This window comes from Lissotriton helveticus, chromosome 4_1 (genome assembly GCF_964261635.1).
Source record: "Lissotriton helveticus chromosome 4_1, aLisHel1.1, whole genome shotgun sequence".
Lineage (NCBI taxonomy): Eukaryota > Metazoa > Chordata > Amphibia > Caudata > Salamandridae > Lissotriton > Lissotriton helveticus.
The window spans coordinates 1830504020-1830520898 of record NC_136063.1 but is presented as its reverse complement, the minus strand read 5'-3'; the positions used below and the strand labels follow the sequence as shown (position 1 = coordinate 1830520898).

Below are 16879 nucleotides of genomic sequence, written 5' to 3'. Positions count from 1 at the left end.
ACATGCTATCGCCTGGTTAGACATAGACTCCTCTTGGGCGAGGGCCCTACTGGCAGGTACATATGGGGACCGACAGCTAGGAGCGCTTCTGTGGCGGTGGGGGGCAACAAGAACACGGTCCTCCACTGGTACGGCTGGTGGCTACGATATGGAACTGGGTGGTACGGCGACTAACCCAAGACAGGCCGTTTGCCCCAGAGATGGATTTTTGGCTGATGCCACTTTTTGCTTATAGATCGGGTCGGCAAAAGCCTCAGTGTTAAGCCTCCATAGTGGTACCTTAGGCCTCGGTCTGTCTAACAAGTATGTGAGTAAATGCGGGGAGTGATCGGACAAATAGCGGGCCAGATATTGCGTCTCCGCAATACGATGCACTGCCATCCTTTGGACAAAAAAATAGTCCAGTCTACTGTGGGTATTGACAGCAGGTGTGTGGCACGAGTACAACCGACAACCGGGGTTGCGGTGTCTTCATACATCCAATAAGCCATAATTCTGAAGCATCTGGCCCATCGCTTCTCTTGTTCTAGGCTTGGCATCCAGTTTTGGGGGGGTGTCTGTCTAACTCCCCATATGCACACAGGTTATGTCAGAAATTCCTCAATAATTCCTCATCTAAGATTAGATAGGTAATCAACAGTATAAAATGCTCTTCAAGTGGTGATTAGATTGGAGGTGCTTCTATCCACAATTTTCCTACAAGATACTACCCGAAGATCCTCACAAAGACTGCTGTACTGCTGCAGCCTCCTGTTTTACGCAGAGAGCTGATACCAAACTCTGTCTGAGAGGAGAAGAGCGGAGCCCAGCTGGAATGTGTTTTCCCTAGGATGGTCGTACCTCCCAGCTACTGATAATAACAGCTTCTAACTGTATACAGGTATGCAGTGGGCTGAGTCCTCCTAAGAAGATCAAAGTTAAGCTATTCCATGCTCTCATAGTGTACGCATAGTAGTAGGCTCTAGGGTGTTAGGTTGCCAGATGACAGTTTCCACTGTGGTAGAAATGTTCATACTATTTTCGTTGTTAGCAACATGCATTAGTGCTGTTTTAATAATATTCTATGTAGTTATTTTACATGTGCTAAGCAACGGGATGAGACTGTTAAAATAAAACACCTTTATACATCAATTGTATTTTTCTTAGTGCAGTGCTTGTGTGTGATATTATAAAGGATGAAACTGGGTTTGAATTACCACGGAGTCCATAACCCCTTTCTAAGGGACTCTTGGTAAACCAGAAAGTATGAACCCCACATCAACATATGTATTGAGTGGAGTTGTGTGGGACTACAATAACATGTTCTTTCACATTCGAGCGTTGATACACTGAACTGAGTTCAGGCAACCATGGGTGTGAAAGCAGACCTTATAGAAGCTAGGCCAGAGTCTTAGTTTATGCAACAACTGGATGTGCTTAGGGGAGGCGAAGGGCAAACACTGTCAGTGTTGACAATTTCAGCTCCAGATCGGACATCAGGGTTGGCACTGGCGTTGAAGAAAGATAGACAGGCGCAGGTATTGGGGCCAGAACAGAATTCGGCGTGGAATCCGAACCAGGTTCAAGGGGTACAGATGGCGCAGAGGACAGATTTTCTTGTGAAAATGCGAATAGAAGACCCTGTGGCTCTTTGGGCCTTGAAGGCACGCCAGAGGGAACAAGAACAGTGCCAAAAATATGCAGTATGGCCTCCTTAAAATCCTTGACTTGCAGCTGTGTTGGATCTCAGGCGCATAGAGATCAATTGCTGAATCAACTCCTCAATCAACACTTGGGAGCAAGACCAAGTGGCATCATGACACTCTCGAGACTTCTCTGTAGATAGGGAGTGGCACGGTGGGGTGAAGTCTTGCTTTGTGATTTCTTCTGTGGCTTTGACTTACATGATGACTTCAACTGTGAATGCGACCTATTGCGAAATCGGCCTCAAGAGCGGGTTTGCACACTCAACTCGGAGTGAGAGCAGGACTTATATGAGGTCCGTGATTTCTGACTATGTCCGGTGACGTACAGCTTCACTTAACAGTCCTGGATATCCTTCGGGTGCATGAGGGCACACTAATCTCATGACTGAGATTTGCACCTCAAATTCAAACACCTAAGGCACAGCTTGAAAGCGTCTTTTTTTTCGAAAGTCATGGTATGGTTTGAACTCTACAGTCTTAGGTAGGGATATCTTTTCTTGCACACTGGATTTGAATTTGGATCTTCAACTGTCGAAAAAGGGAGCATAGCTCAAAATGTGCATTTGAAGGCACAGAAAGAAAGGAATTGATGTCCGCATGCAGAAGTGGCACTTATATACCATTTCATTTCTGGAGCAAAATAAAGCCAACGGAGAGAAAGCAGCATGGAGCCACCTAGCGGCATTAGGGAGCACTACTATGAAAAAACTTCCAGATCCAGTCTGGCAACTTGTGAATATTGTAAAGTTGAGGAAGCTGCGGTTAGAAGGATCCATAAGAAACATTTGTTTAATAAGATTATTCAATCAGCATCATACTTTATTGTCTCACAGAATACTGAGATTTTATCCCCAAAAGTAGGGCCTTGAGAATAGAGGGACAGGACTTAACAGAACGTGCTCGCTATTAACACCAGAATGCTGTTGTAATCTTTTACTAATGGGCTGAAAAACAACACAGTTCATGGCAATTGCAAACACGCAATATTTATTATTTAGGCTTTATCATAAGATACATCACAAACACACCTGAGCTCTAGTGCTTGCAAACCACAAACAACAAAACAAAAACAAATGCAGCAAAGTTAATTTTATTGAAAGCAACATACGAAGCTTACAAGTAAACATAACGGCTCCAATCTTAAATACAGAGCAAAGCATAAGACGAGTATAACCGTTTTCTTTTATTGTGTGACTTTTAAAAAAAATGTATCTTATGTAATTGTTTGAAGTTTACATTGTCTAATTAAGCACTTCGGTTTTAGGATGCACCTTCAAATCAGTATTAAGTATATTATTTAATTCGAATATTAATTGAAAAAGGATCACTGTGAAAATAAGCGCCCCCGCATTTGAAACAAAAGGCGTATCTGCACTCCTTGAAGTCCTTCTCCACAGCAAAGCAATGCCATTAAAACCTAACCTTTCAGGGCCTCTTTAAAAAAGCGAATTTTTTAATGGCAATTTCCCTTTTTATCAAAATGGGAAAATATTCCCTTTCTATAATACTGCACTAATTTTGGAAGTAAATACTACTGTCTACTAAGCACAGCAACTGATTGCTGAGCTAATGTTTAAGGAAGGACACATAATTACCATTCTGCCAGTGTGCCTCCCCGAGTAAAACCCTTGCATTCCACTCATGCAGCGTAGGCGGTAATGAGGAGACGTGAGAAGTAAAAACATACCCCTGCTGAGATCCTCAAAGTTCAAGACTTACCGTTTTTCGGCCCGTTAGAGCCAAATCTCACCAGCAAAAAAACAATGTAATACTTTGCCTTTTTTGGACATTAGCAGTATTAACTGAAAGATAACTACATAGAATACAAAGTCAAATTTATTGGGACTTATTCTGAAAAACTTTCATTTACAATCATGCCACAATTACTGTCATCTGACTTTATAGTATTGCTTTCTCAAATCATACTAATTTGTTAAAACATATCTCACAATATTGCCTACATTTATTTATTAATGTAGAAAAAATTAACATCTTCAAAGTATTCAGGAGAAATGGGTTTTAAGGTGACCTCGACATGACCCAGCCATGTGAATGTCAGGCTATAAGGACATTGCTAAATATGGAAAGAAGTTTAAAAAAACACATTTCATTTTTAAAAGAATTTCAGTTCACACAAATCAGCTACTAATAAATTGTGCCAGAGGATACTGAAAATAATAACTTAAAAACGTACAACTGCATTTTAAATAACATTTTACTCGTTAGAATCAAAAGACAACCTAGCTTGGTAGCGGCAAACTATTTATTTATTGACATTTCTATATAACTCATAACTGAAATGTCAACATGTTTGCGACCTGAGTTACTGAAGCAACTTGTACGTACACATTTTACAGATAGACGCGAGAGTTCAATAAGAAAAAGTACCACATACCTCGTTAATGCAGCAGTTGTATGATATATAATTGCTATTGACATACCCATCATTTAGCGGTGACCAGTTTTTGGTGGACAAAAGGAGACAGTGGGGAGCTCCCATGTACGGAGAGGTGAGATTCTAACTTGAACGCGTTGCCAATAAAAGTGTATTGACCCCAGGTGCAGGGACATTTTGCCACATTTACAGCTTCCACGGGGAATATGGTGACTCTGTTAACGGCACCATGTGCAACCTTCTAGCATTATTCTAGTACTGCTACAGTCTGTAGGCCCGTAAGAGTCCAGTGGCGTAACACAGGCCCCTGCAGCCCCCACAGTGCTGGGGGGGGGGGGCTCCCCTCAGCACAGTACTCTGGTCTGAAAGCTCCAGATTAAATCCAAAGCAGGGGCCCCTCCATGTACCTTGCAGGGGGCGCCCTCAAGTTTTGTTACACCATTGGAGTCCTTTACCCCAAGTAGAGCCAGAGCGGCAAATGAGATAGACTACATTCAGCGGGCAGTGAATGCCTGGAGGGAGGTCTCCGAGACAAGCTTCGGTGAAAGCAACAGGGGAGAACCCGATCAAAAAACACAGACAACGATATGTGAATAGGATGAACACTGGTGTACAAATGAAAGACAAAAAGGCACTGAAACTAATGTTTATGGTGGCAAATCTCAGAAATTAACACCTACCCGCAATATTTTCAGAAGCTTACATAGCAAAAATGCTACTGCCCCAGCTTCCAGACCTATGCAGTTACAGTTCTGCTTCTTATGGTAAGGAGGGGGCATGGCCTTTAGTCCATCTACCAGTGGTGTGGTACAAACCTCGACAACATCAATACACATGGATTTTGACACAACCAAATAAGGGTATTATAAAATAAGCAAACGGAAATGAATATCTTGATGGGTTGGGGTCGTGGGACCACCTGATTATTTAACTATGTGTCTTAATAAATATGTATGAAATAATTTACATCTAATATATTTCAGCAGAGGTTTTTGGCAACTCTCAATAAAACAATATATTACTATTCAGTGAATCATTAAGCCCAGCCCAAATATCTCATGGAAATAAACCAAAATAAAGAACGCTGCTTTGCTTTTCTCCAAACATTCTGAGCACTGAAGTAACAAATGCTGCATAAACACTGTTTCACTGCCATGTCACAACAGCAGTTGAGAGACATTAAGTCAAAGAATGCTATCATTTCATCAAAGGCGATTATCCTCGTGTTATTCCAGTTTACGTGTAATACTACACTTGAACTGTCATGGCAGCCTATTTGCAGACTGTCTATGTCTGATCCAGCTTGTCATTCAAGAGAAAATTCCAGTTCATTATGTGCATTCTTTTCAATACAAGGTACAACTGGTGTTCATGTTCAAGCTACATGAGACACAACATGCATTCCAGGACGCTGAAAACCATAACTACCTCTAGACCGCATTCGCTATGCAAATGACATCCCATATTAGTGACGATTTTTCTTTGATTATTCTTAATCAAAAATGAACATTCATAGGAACCTTATGAAAGGCAGTGGATTCGATATGCATGTTTGTAAAGAGTAAACAAAATTATGATGTGACATGCTCTTATTTCCACTATTATAATGTTACACTTATTTGTAGGGCTGGGTGGTGAATTCAGCTCCGTTCACTGAGTTTTCTTCACTCCGTGGAGTTTGCGGAGTGCAGAAAACTCCGCTCCGCGTAGTGCGCAGAGTGTTTTCCCGGCTCGCGAACGATAAGTTTGCAAGCCCTAGCTGCCGCTCGGGTAGCATTTCTAGGAAGACCAGCGCGATCGGCAGTTCGCATTGCACTCTGCCACTTGCGGAACTCCGCTGAGGTTTTTTGTCACTTTGCGGGGTTCTGGGTAGCGAAACTCCACGAACTACGCCCAGTCCTGCTTATTTGGTCACCTCTTGAGCTATTAGTAGGGGTGAAGGCCAAGGAGTGAGTGCAGTAGACAGTATTTCGTATAGAGCTGAATATGTATTGCCATTTCTTTATCACTGTTTCATTGTGAAGACTTGGTAAAGGATAAGAGAAATAGGATGAAAACCTGAATGTCTACGTGATGCTGGCTAGGGGCTGAAAGGGAATGCAGTGGCCAAGGTCATGGAAGGCAGAGAAGGTATGCAAGAAGACAAAAAGATGAATGGTAATCCACGGCTGTGAAGCGGTCATCTGTAGGTCTGGACTGGAGACACCTTTGGGTCTCTTAAAGCACAGTGGTCGGGGAGGTAAAAGATATACAGATCATTATAGAGTGAAACACGTGAGACATTACAGGGATCAGGAAATTGGACAAAAGCAGGAAAATGAACTTCAAAAGTCATAGTTTAAGTAAATGTAGGTTCCTTGTTTTCTTTCTTTCTTTCTTCATTCTGGCTGATGCTCCTCGGCGACATCACCAGATTCTCCGGTAATGTCTTCTTGGATACCAGCTTCCGACTTGCTTTCCACAGGGGGCGCGGAACTAGCATCTCCAGACTCTGCAGCATCGGCATCATACACAATATCTTCTGGGTTTGGAGCCGGAGGGCAGAACTCTTCAGTTGGGTAGATATGATGGAAAATGGACTCGGCCTGTGAACAATTAGGCACAATTAACCACAATGTTCAAAGAGGATAGTGTTAAACAACAGTACAAAAGAGGGACAGTGTGACATTCATTACACTGAGGTTAATGTCAAGCATTACTTAAAGCAGATCTGAGCACAGAGGGAACATCTGCACGCCCCTTGCACAGTTTAAAGCAGGATCACTGCATTCATCTGATCTAGTGAAAGCATTCTTGGGGCCCAAGCTATGACATGTTACTCCATCTTAGAAGCGTGTTGAGGAGGGAAAAAGGTGGCACATGAGTGTTTTTCACCAGATGAGACTGCCAATATTTCAAGTGAAAAAGAACGTTTACTTCTAAGACACCTTGTTCTGGGAAATATTCTATAAAGAGGCCACCAGGTGTTTACATATAAACTGGCAAGACTGGGGTATTATTATATTTCTGTTTCATTGTGAGAGAGACGGTCTAGTTTTCATGGAAGTTGTAGTGGTGCAACCATAACAGTTATTACCACTGTTAAATGTGAGGTGGGACCATGACTCAGAGAAGAGAAGTCTTGCGTGGGTCCTGTGGCCCTTCACTTCCCTTAACAAAGGAACAATGGTAATAACTTGAATATTATTCTCCGTTTATCTGCAAACATGGGTTATACCACACTGTTCTTTAGGTGCACTAGTTATCCCAGATCCCATTAATCTCATTGCACAAGCCCACAGTGTGAATCACTGATGAGCTAAGATGTGATAAATACCCAGAATATGCAACTCTAGTATGACAAAAACATGGGGTTTAATAATTGAATTGTCATAATAAATGTAGGATTTTGTATCGATGACTACATTTGCACCAAGTACCAAGCATTATTGGGCCAGATTTATATTAACTGGTATTGAATAAATATATACATACACATGGAGGAAGGGTAGATAGGGATGACTGATATGTTGTCAGGAATAGGGTTATAAATTTGGAAGAGAGGTACTGGTACCAAATCAGCAAACTAGCTCTGGTTAGGCCAAAACTCAGTTCTGAGGGAATCTATACTCATTCCCTGGTACTTATAGCACAAGCAGCAGACAATCCTTAGGGAAGTGCAGATTTAGTTCAAATAGTAGCCATAATTTTAAATTTAAGAACACAACCCAATACAATTCCCAAATTATTTTAGAAACAGAAAAAACTGAATGAACAAAAAGAAACTAAGGGCCTGATTTAGAGTTTGATAAATAGGTACACTGTTGCAAATACGAAGGATATCCTGTACGTCTATATACAAATGTCAAATGATACAATGCAGTTGTGATCATTTAAATGGAAGATCCATCACATATGAAATGGAGTACCCCATCTGCCAAATTCTAAAGTGGGCCCTAGGACTAGCAAGATGGTCATCACAGACAAAAGTTTACTGTCAAACTTTGCATCAACTACTGAGAAATGTTCCTTCTGGTCAATCCTACATAACTTAGCTCCACCAAGTAGGCTTGTGGGCACCAGGTCTCTTCCTGGGATCAGTCTCTGTAGTCAGCTGGGCCCTCTTGAGAATAACGTATCCTTCTGCTTTTTGAGTCCTTGGAGCAGGTCAACAGGAGGCCAACCACTTGATTCTTGGAGCGCAGTTCCCAACCCTGGGTGCCAACTGCAGTCAAGAGTCCTTGTGAGAATCCTCTTCTTCCAGGAGGATTCACAAATCGTCTTCCAGCAGGGCTTTTGCCTTCATGGGGTCATCACAGACATTTTCTGAGGTGGTGGTTGAGGTGCCAGTTTTATCCTGTGCAATAGCAAGTGATTGGAGAAATTCTGCAAGTAATTCTTTTTTCTTGCAGTTCTTACACCTCCTTTTGCAGCATGTCCTCCCTGCTTTACTATAAAATTACCCAAAAGCCACAGCTTCAAGATAGCAGAACCTAGATGCCACCGTGAAGACCTGTTTTCCGTTCGTTAGCCATTCCCCTATTTACATGAGCTCTCCTCCGATCTTACAGGGGCAAACATTTTATCATTTCGACTATGTTTGAAGCCTGGCTGTCTCAGAGGGTCCTGGGAATGACCAGAAGCCGATCTCCATGGTATCTTCATTTCTAAAGATTTAAAGGCAAAGCATTCTTTTGTCTGCTAAGTAGTCAGTAGTTAACACTCCTTTACTCCTTCCCAACTCAGAGGGAAACTATTGTCTTTTGAGCCAGAGTTGTTAACTTTGTCTGGAAAGAAAGAGTATTCCAGCCTTGGAGGTGTGATAAGTGACAGAACTGGTTTTAAGTCAGGCCAGACCAGGGCAGGCAGCCTAAAGATAATTTTGATGAGGTTTACAACTAGGAAGTAAAGTGTCCAAGAACAGAATTGCATGTCACAAGAATACATTGGCTCGAATGTTGGAGCCATTAGTCTTGTTAGGGCTATGTTAAGAATTCCAGGCTAGTGCTGGACCAGTTCTTGGAGGAATCAGCCTTCTAAGGCCCTCCATGCAGGCCTTGTTTACAGGTATCTTAAAAGAGACAAATGTTCTCTGTTTTTCCTGTAAGTGAATGGAGGTGTATGTCAATGCTGCTTTTTGCAGATGTAAAAAACAGCAGATAATATATTGAACAGATGCTTTGAAGTAGCTGCGGGAGAGTGGCGGTTCTATTTATTTTCAAAACAGAAATGGACAAATATTTTCCAGTGTGGCATGTTTACGTGCCTCAAGCAGGATTTGCTTACATAAGTTACAGGTAACCAAACTCTAAGACCTCAGATACCACACTGCGTGGTTCACATGCCTGGGTTCCAAGTTGTCTGAGTGGAACCTCATGTTGAGTCAGTAAATGTGGGCTCAGCAGAAGCTTTTGCTGAGGAGGTATGGACATTTTCAGCAGCACTGAAAACCATCATGGCTGTCTTGCCCATTTTGTTGCCACCAGAATGAGGGTCATGGATACTTACCTCATCTTCCATAAAACATATGGGATCAGTGGCAGTAGAGGAAAAGTGTAAAAAATTAACCCTGACCGATTTACCCATAGTATACTGCCCACTGACTGTGGGTATGTGGAGGTGAAGTTTTGGCATTTTGTGCAGTGGCAGACATATTGATTGTGAGAGTTCCTCATCTGTGCAAGTACCCCTACAGTACTTGGGAATTCATCTCCCAATTGTGGACTTGTTGTTTTTGCATTTAACACAAATATATGCAATGTGAATTGTTGCAAAAATCGAAACGCCCATGAGACTGTTCCAAAATAAACAAGCAATGGCAATGCCAATAGGTCTGGTTTTAAATATTGTATGGTAATGTCAAGCATTACCAATAAATAGCACGGGGATGGATATGTATGCGTATGGAAGCAACAACTGTAGAATAATATTGGCGTAGGTGAAAGGATCAGGTCAAGCCAGATCTAAACATCCTTGTAGGTTAATGACTTCCCTTCTGCCTTCTTTGCTGCTGCCTGAGAAAAATACCATAAATTATTTAGTTAGCCAAGACTTTTTAATAGCATTACAATGTCATGTGTGTGCTCCTGATCGTTGGATAGATAAACAAAATAATCACAGCTCTTTGGAGGTCAAGCACTCTTATCATAGCACACAACTTCAGCCCAATCACAACATGTACTCATGGCTCCCAACATGTGGGCGGAGCCAAAACCCCTCTCTTGTGATGCTCACACAATTGTCTGGCGAAAGCTGCACTGTGAAGCCAGAACATAAAAAGCATACAACCCTACTTCTAACCTCCTCAAAATACACTAATTTCAGCTTCTGATTCCAGTTTACATTTTTAACAAATATCCTAATTTTCCTCAAACATGAGCTTTTAAAAAAACACACACACTTCTCTGACAACCACTACCTTTTTTATTGGCTAATAAACTCATACATCCCCAAAAATGAGCTTGGGACTTTTCAAAATAAAAGGGGTTGCATGTTTTAGTCGATTTGTGCAACCACAGTTTTAGGTGGTTAAAATTATTTTTAGTTATTTCCCCTCGTATTTCACCAACCCTTCAAACAAATGTAATCGCAGGCTATTCATCATCTAGGATGCATTATACAGTCTAGATTTTAAAACCTCCAGTAGCAACATTTTGAAAGACACAGAAACGTGTGTCCGGCTTCATTGTGATGCCTTCCGACTAGACGTGGGCATAACTTTCATAAATTGCTATTGCGCAATTACAAGAAATTACAGCAAAAGTATGTGAGATAAACAAGGATGCATTTTGCACCAGAAAAATAACACTAAACAGCTGCAGTTGCTCACGCTAGCTAAGTTAGTATTTTCATGAGGTAGAATTTTTGTGCCAAATTAATAATTATCCAAACTGCCGTAATCGTGTAATTTTCGGTAATTTCCTAACAAGATAGCAACATGAAAATAAAAAAAATACTCTCATTACTCCACCATAATTTACATTTTACCGAGGCCTACTTCCTATGCAGTGCTTTTCAAAAGAGGTGGTGATTTTTTTAAATAGATATTTTATTTAAAATAAGCAGTTTTGTGCCGAAATGAATGGACACATTTTTCGAAAACAGGTGATTCTTCCATGCACCTTTAATTTCCCTTTTCTTTTAATTCCTCTTGAGCATCCCTGCCTCAAAGTGAGCTGTTTGTACAATTATTTTTATTTCAAGTATTATGGTTGGAAATCTACATTAAAACACATTCAAATGTGTAGTTTGTCTACAAAGAAATATACCTGTGTATGCCTTTATAATATGCTACATTAAAAGGTAATCAGACGGCACTAGATCTAAAAATACATTGGGTGAGTGGGCAAATCAAGCGAACTGTGACCATATGGTAAATCCTTTGCTGGACAATCCGGATTATATATATTCATTCATTCCATATTGTACTCGCATTGGCTGATTTACATTGCTTGATAGCAATGTCAGTTCATCGGTTGAACCATTCTACAAATTTTACTGGATTACTATCACATAGTTCCAACTTACATAACAAATAAAAACCAATCATCACATCAGAGCGAGAGTGTCGCTGATGAAACTGAAAATAACCTATTTCTTATAAACACAATCTGTTCATAAGTGTGCTTGTGGTAACAGACCTTTCCAATTTGAAACAGGGGGCAACTAGACCTGAACTTCAGGGGGAAGTGTGGTGGGGATGTCTAACAGGTCAACCAATGGAGGTGGGGCCAACACTTCAAGCAATAAGGCCGGGCTCACAATTCAACCAATAAGGCAGAGCTATCCTTGGAGCCAATGAAAGAAAATAGAGAAATAAATTGTGCATTATAAATATGCTGATCAAACGTGATGCAATTCTAACAAATTATGTGGATCTGACAATGTTGCTAGGCTACTGACAGAGATCTTTAAAAAGGGGAATGATCGAAACAACCAAAAAGCAGCATCTATACATTTCAATCCAAAAAATTGTAGAACCAGTTTGTGCAAAACTATTTTAAGATAACAATCCTTTTTGCCTTTCACCAAAAAAGTTCCTTATGTGAAATGATTAGCTCCTTAATTATTTTCAATTTCATCTTCAAAAAGAAGCTGGTCTCTGTTGTTCAAAGGGACGTTTTCGGTCTGCTCATCTGGATACTGAAGCATAAGCTTGTTTGAGGCCACACAGATATATATATATATAGGTCTCAGAAAATTGTGCTTGGTGGGTTAACTTGATGTGTGACTAGTAAGTCTCAGGTTTGATTCACAATGCCTTTTTCATTCCTTAGGAGACTGAATAAATGAGTGTGAATATTTGGCAATATTGCCAACTGTTTTTTACTCTATGTATTCTAGTTGTTGTAGTACCACATATCGAGTAATTTCAATCTGTTTATTGCTTTTTCTTTTTAAGGTTACAGTTTAAAAAAAAAAAGGATTCCAGGAATACAGTTTACAATAATGTTGTCAGTTAACAATTGCGTGTTATTACCTTGCAATACCAATAGCAAAGTGATAAATTACATTGTTGCCAATATTTAAAGGAAGCTGAAAAGACAATGCCTATGATATTAATGGGAGGCAGTCTGACAGGAGACGCATATGGGAATCATAAGATGTGCTACTGCAACTAGTTGCACCTTACATTGAATGAGCATTTACTGTTCACAACTAGCAATAATTCATACTGAAATAAACAGTTGAGGGTTTCAATCAAACAATGAGAATATGTGTGGAGAAAGAACCTTAACAGTGACTGTCATGTCGTCCCTAGTTTTCCTCCTACCTCCTCACCACTGGACCCCAGCCGCTCTCTTGTTGCTGACTTATGTCTGTCTCCAGGTATCTTAGCAGTTGGGCCATTATCTGGCAAGGAGAGCATGTTGTCCATGTCGAGCCCACCAAAGGAAGCAACAACAGGGGGCAGCAACTCATGTGCACAGCCTCCTGATTCGATTAGACCCGCACCTATGAAACGAGATGTGACGTTGTGCCTTTTACCATGCTGGTAAAAGCCGAGTATGCATACCTCCGATGTATGTACGTATGAGAGAGAGAGGTCTTTCAGTAGAGTGCACCAAATGGGCACAGACCCAAATTCAACAATGCTGTAGAGGCGTGGAGGCCCAGAGCATATGGATATCATCTGCATTTACCAGCACCCAACAGGGGCAAGTGATGTCTGTACAGTGAAAGTATTTGTTGATGTTGCCCGGAGTAAGGTCATCCTTGTGTACAATGTATAGATGAATCAAGCGAAAGCGGGCCCTGTGAGGTATGACAGTAGGACCATCCAATACGGTGGACCACTCTCTATCCGTACAGGGATGAGAAAGGTCAGCTTCCCATCGCGCCACCGGGGGAGCCATACAGGAGCGCAGAGTGGCGGCAAGCCAGCGCACCAAGTGCCTCCCCCGGCCCATGACAGGCATATCGAGCAATTCTCATATGAGATGACTGAGCCAAATCCATGTGGGAAGCCACCAGACCTAAAGAACTGACAAAAAAGGTCGTTACCTTGAAAAAACTTTGCAACAAATGGAGGTCTGGCATACTAATTACATACGTATTCATTCAAGCGCCAGAACACATAGAAAGTGTGGCGGATGTGTAATGTCCTGCAAAGAAGTGACTTCAACCGAAATAGAAATAGTGAAACTTAATAGCATATGTTATAACTACCACCATGCTTTTAATGTTGTCTGAAGTCGCAGCACCAATTGTGAAATACACTAATATTTCAGTGTTATTTTTGAATCCTGCAGATTCAATGTGAATTATAAAATGTGACATTTGTTACGAATTTCTCCAAACTTCCTTTGAAATGAATGTCCACATTCTCTGTACAAGTTTTATCGAAAAGTCTGGCCGAGGCAGAGAAAGGGGCAACCCTGAATGGGCCACAATAGAGAAACAAGACAGACAACATGGTTACCAGTTTTCATTTTAACATTGGAACTAGTAGTGCACAAAGTAGTGTTGCACAAAGTAGTGTGTCATTGTGCAATGATTTTGTGTTGTTAACGTAATTAACTCAATATCAAAATTGTGCTGCTTAGTTTGGGAACAGATTAAGGTTTCACAAGAGCGTGGCTGTCAAACTACTCTAGTTTGATAGGCGGGACACAATGATGCTAAGCCTACATATGGTGAGTTCTGGTGTACTGCCTTAACCTAGACACCACCTTGAAGAAAAACACACCAGGCATATGTAAAAGCAAATTCTAACTGTCTTACAATGCGCCCTAAGAAACTGTTAGAGATGTTTGATTTAGATGGGAGGGGTGTGCCTCTGGTTAGACATAAATGTTTAGGCTTCACATAGCTGAGCTTTCGCTTAGTTCTACCCACAGGCTAGGAACTAGACACACTATCCCGCTGGGGAGAAATCTCAATTTCCAAAGAACAAGAGACACAACCCATGATTTCTGTTTGATTTCCTCTAAAATGTGCCACCAGCCCTGTGTTTAGAGCCTGAGGGCACCCACTAAATATATTAAAATCCTAAACATGCAAGATATGACAGAAACTTGCCTTTTCTGTCTTTTTGTTGAAGGTAAAGTGTGATGAATTACTCTCCTGTGTATTTGTAAATGTGGTGGGATGTGATCATTAGGGCTTTAACCCTGTTGATCTATTCGCAGGCCCTTTAAGTAGCCCACCATAGCCCCATTTGCAAGTTGCAATGTACTGGGTGTGAAAACCTCGCAGCAGACATTACTAGTACTGGGTGTAGCAACCAACCAATTCCATGCAATTTCAAGTTAACTCCATGATATACGTAATTACTGTAAAAACCTAGATTTACCTTGAGATATTCCACATGATATCCCCTTTCTCGTTGGGTTTAATGCACACATTTACCACCTGCTGAAAGTGTGCAGGGGCAGATCGAGGAGGGGAGAAGGGTAAAGGAAGGATTGGAGAATGTTGTCTGGCAGGGTGCGCATGTAATGCTCCTTCATACCCTGTCTAATGTTTGGGAAGGAGTCATGGAATGGGTCGTAACTACAATGAAATCTTCTCTGATGGTGATTTTAGCTGCTGGATCTTCTGGTCGGTACATTTGGGTTCATTGTTTCACACCCACTAAACCTGGGTGTAGAAACACTGGCCCTTTTATAATTTTGTGGAATGGGTTTCCACATGGGAATTGCGTCTGCACAGTTCCCAACCAGGGCTCGTACCTTTTTTTAGGGACATCTGGTAGGTGGGCTGAGTAGGCAGAAAGAGCGCAACACCATGAGAAGCAATTCAAAACAAACAAAGCCTCCTATCAGTAAATGGTTTTGGATGACCTCAGTTGTTGAATTGGGCAGGATCAATCGGAAATTACATTCCCAATGTTCTTTCATTTTTACACTACCAGTTTCTATACTTTAACAAAAAAGAAATTCCAGTATAGAAATGACCTTCAGGTGCTTCGGGCTGAAAGGAAGGGAGAAGGGGTATCTTGTCCCTAAAGCACAGAGAGAGAGTCAGGAAGCGAAAGAAAAAACAAATCTACTTGCCAGGGTGTCTGCTACCGGAAGGAAATGTAAATGTGTGCAATTGGTAATCAGCAAATCTAAAGGGTGCTTGGGAGCCAGTAGAACAAGTTACTTACATTTGGTTACGCCTTATCTGTCAGAGTCTCTATCTATCCACAGAATACTAACCATAGGATATTCTCCAGACAGGATACAACATTTTCGAGCAATTCCTCTTTGCGCCGGTATGTGGCAATGCTCAGCTATGCATGGCATTAACCGCACCAGAACGCAAAGTGCCTATAAAGGCACCACCTAAGCATCCTGATCTCAGTTCTTGACTGTTTTCCACGTAAGAAGCATAGAGCCAAACTGAGGAATACCTAGTGTGCCAACTAAGTCCCTCAAGGATCTCTGTAGGCGCAAATTACAAACTGTCTGCAGATTGGGGTGGATGGGAGGGTCGGTAAGTAACCTGTGGCTAGCTGGAGTATCTAGCACATAAGGCATTACCGAAGGTAAGTAACTTGTTTATCTGATAGAGACTTCAAGCTGCAGATTTCTTACCTTAGAATAGATACCAAAGCAGTCTCTCCTCGGAGGTGGGTCTGCAGATTATTCATACTAAAAAGTCCTGGAGGACCAAACACCCATCTCTCCGGACCGGACTGTCTATGCAGTAGTGTTTGAAAAACGTGTGTGGGGATGTCCACATAGCTGCTTAACAGATGTCCAGAACTGGTACTCCTCTAGCTAACGCTGTGGTCGTAGCTTTAGCTCTGATGGAAGAGCTCTCAAGCCCTAATGGCATTGTTTCTTCGACACTGTGTAACAGATCTTAATAAAGAGGATAATCCTTTGAGAGAAGTTTTTCTGAACTGCTTTTCCCATCTTCGCCCCCACAAACCAAAGAAAAGGTTGATCATCCACCACAATTCTTTTGTACAATCTATGAAGAATATAAACACAATTTTTGGGTCTAGGAGTTGGCATGGCATCCTCTTCTTTGGGGGAGGGGGGTGAGGAGGAGGGAAGAAGGTAGGCAGTGTAATGTTATGTCCGACATGAAAAGATCTATCCACCTTTGGCAAAAAGGATGCTCAGGTTCTAAGAACCAGCTTGTCTAGTATGAAGGAAGTGTACAAGACATTTTCAAAGCGCCTGCAATTCACTAACCCTACTGGCAGATGAGACCGCCACTAGGAAGACACTTTTGATGGACAGCAGTCTTAAAGGGCAGCTGAACATTGGTTCAAACGGTGGCACATGAGGAAGGTGAGGACTTAATTCAGGTCCCATAGGGGCATGATGAAGGGCGTAGGAGGAAACATATGTTGCAAACCTTAATGGAAACAAGTCAAAAC

General features: G+C 41.5%; 1 protein-coding gene across 2 annotated transcripts in view; it reads right to left on the bottom strand.

Moving 5' to 3' along the window:
• Positions 1-2759: 2759 nt before the first annotated feature.
• The window catches only part of CHM (CHM Rab escort protein), a 732389-nt gene continuing 718269 nt past the window's right edge, over positions 2760-16879 (bottom strand). For both annotated transcript variants that reach the window (XM_078688468.1, XM_078688469.1), the window contains exon 15: positions 2760-6665. In XM_078688468.1, the coding sequence (XP_078544594.1) occupies positions 6459-6665 (207 nt within the window). In that variant the 3' untranslated portion in view covers positions 2760-6458. The remainder of the gene's footprint in view (positions 6666-16879) is intronic.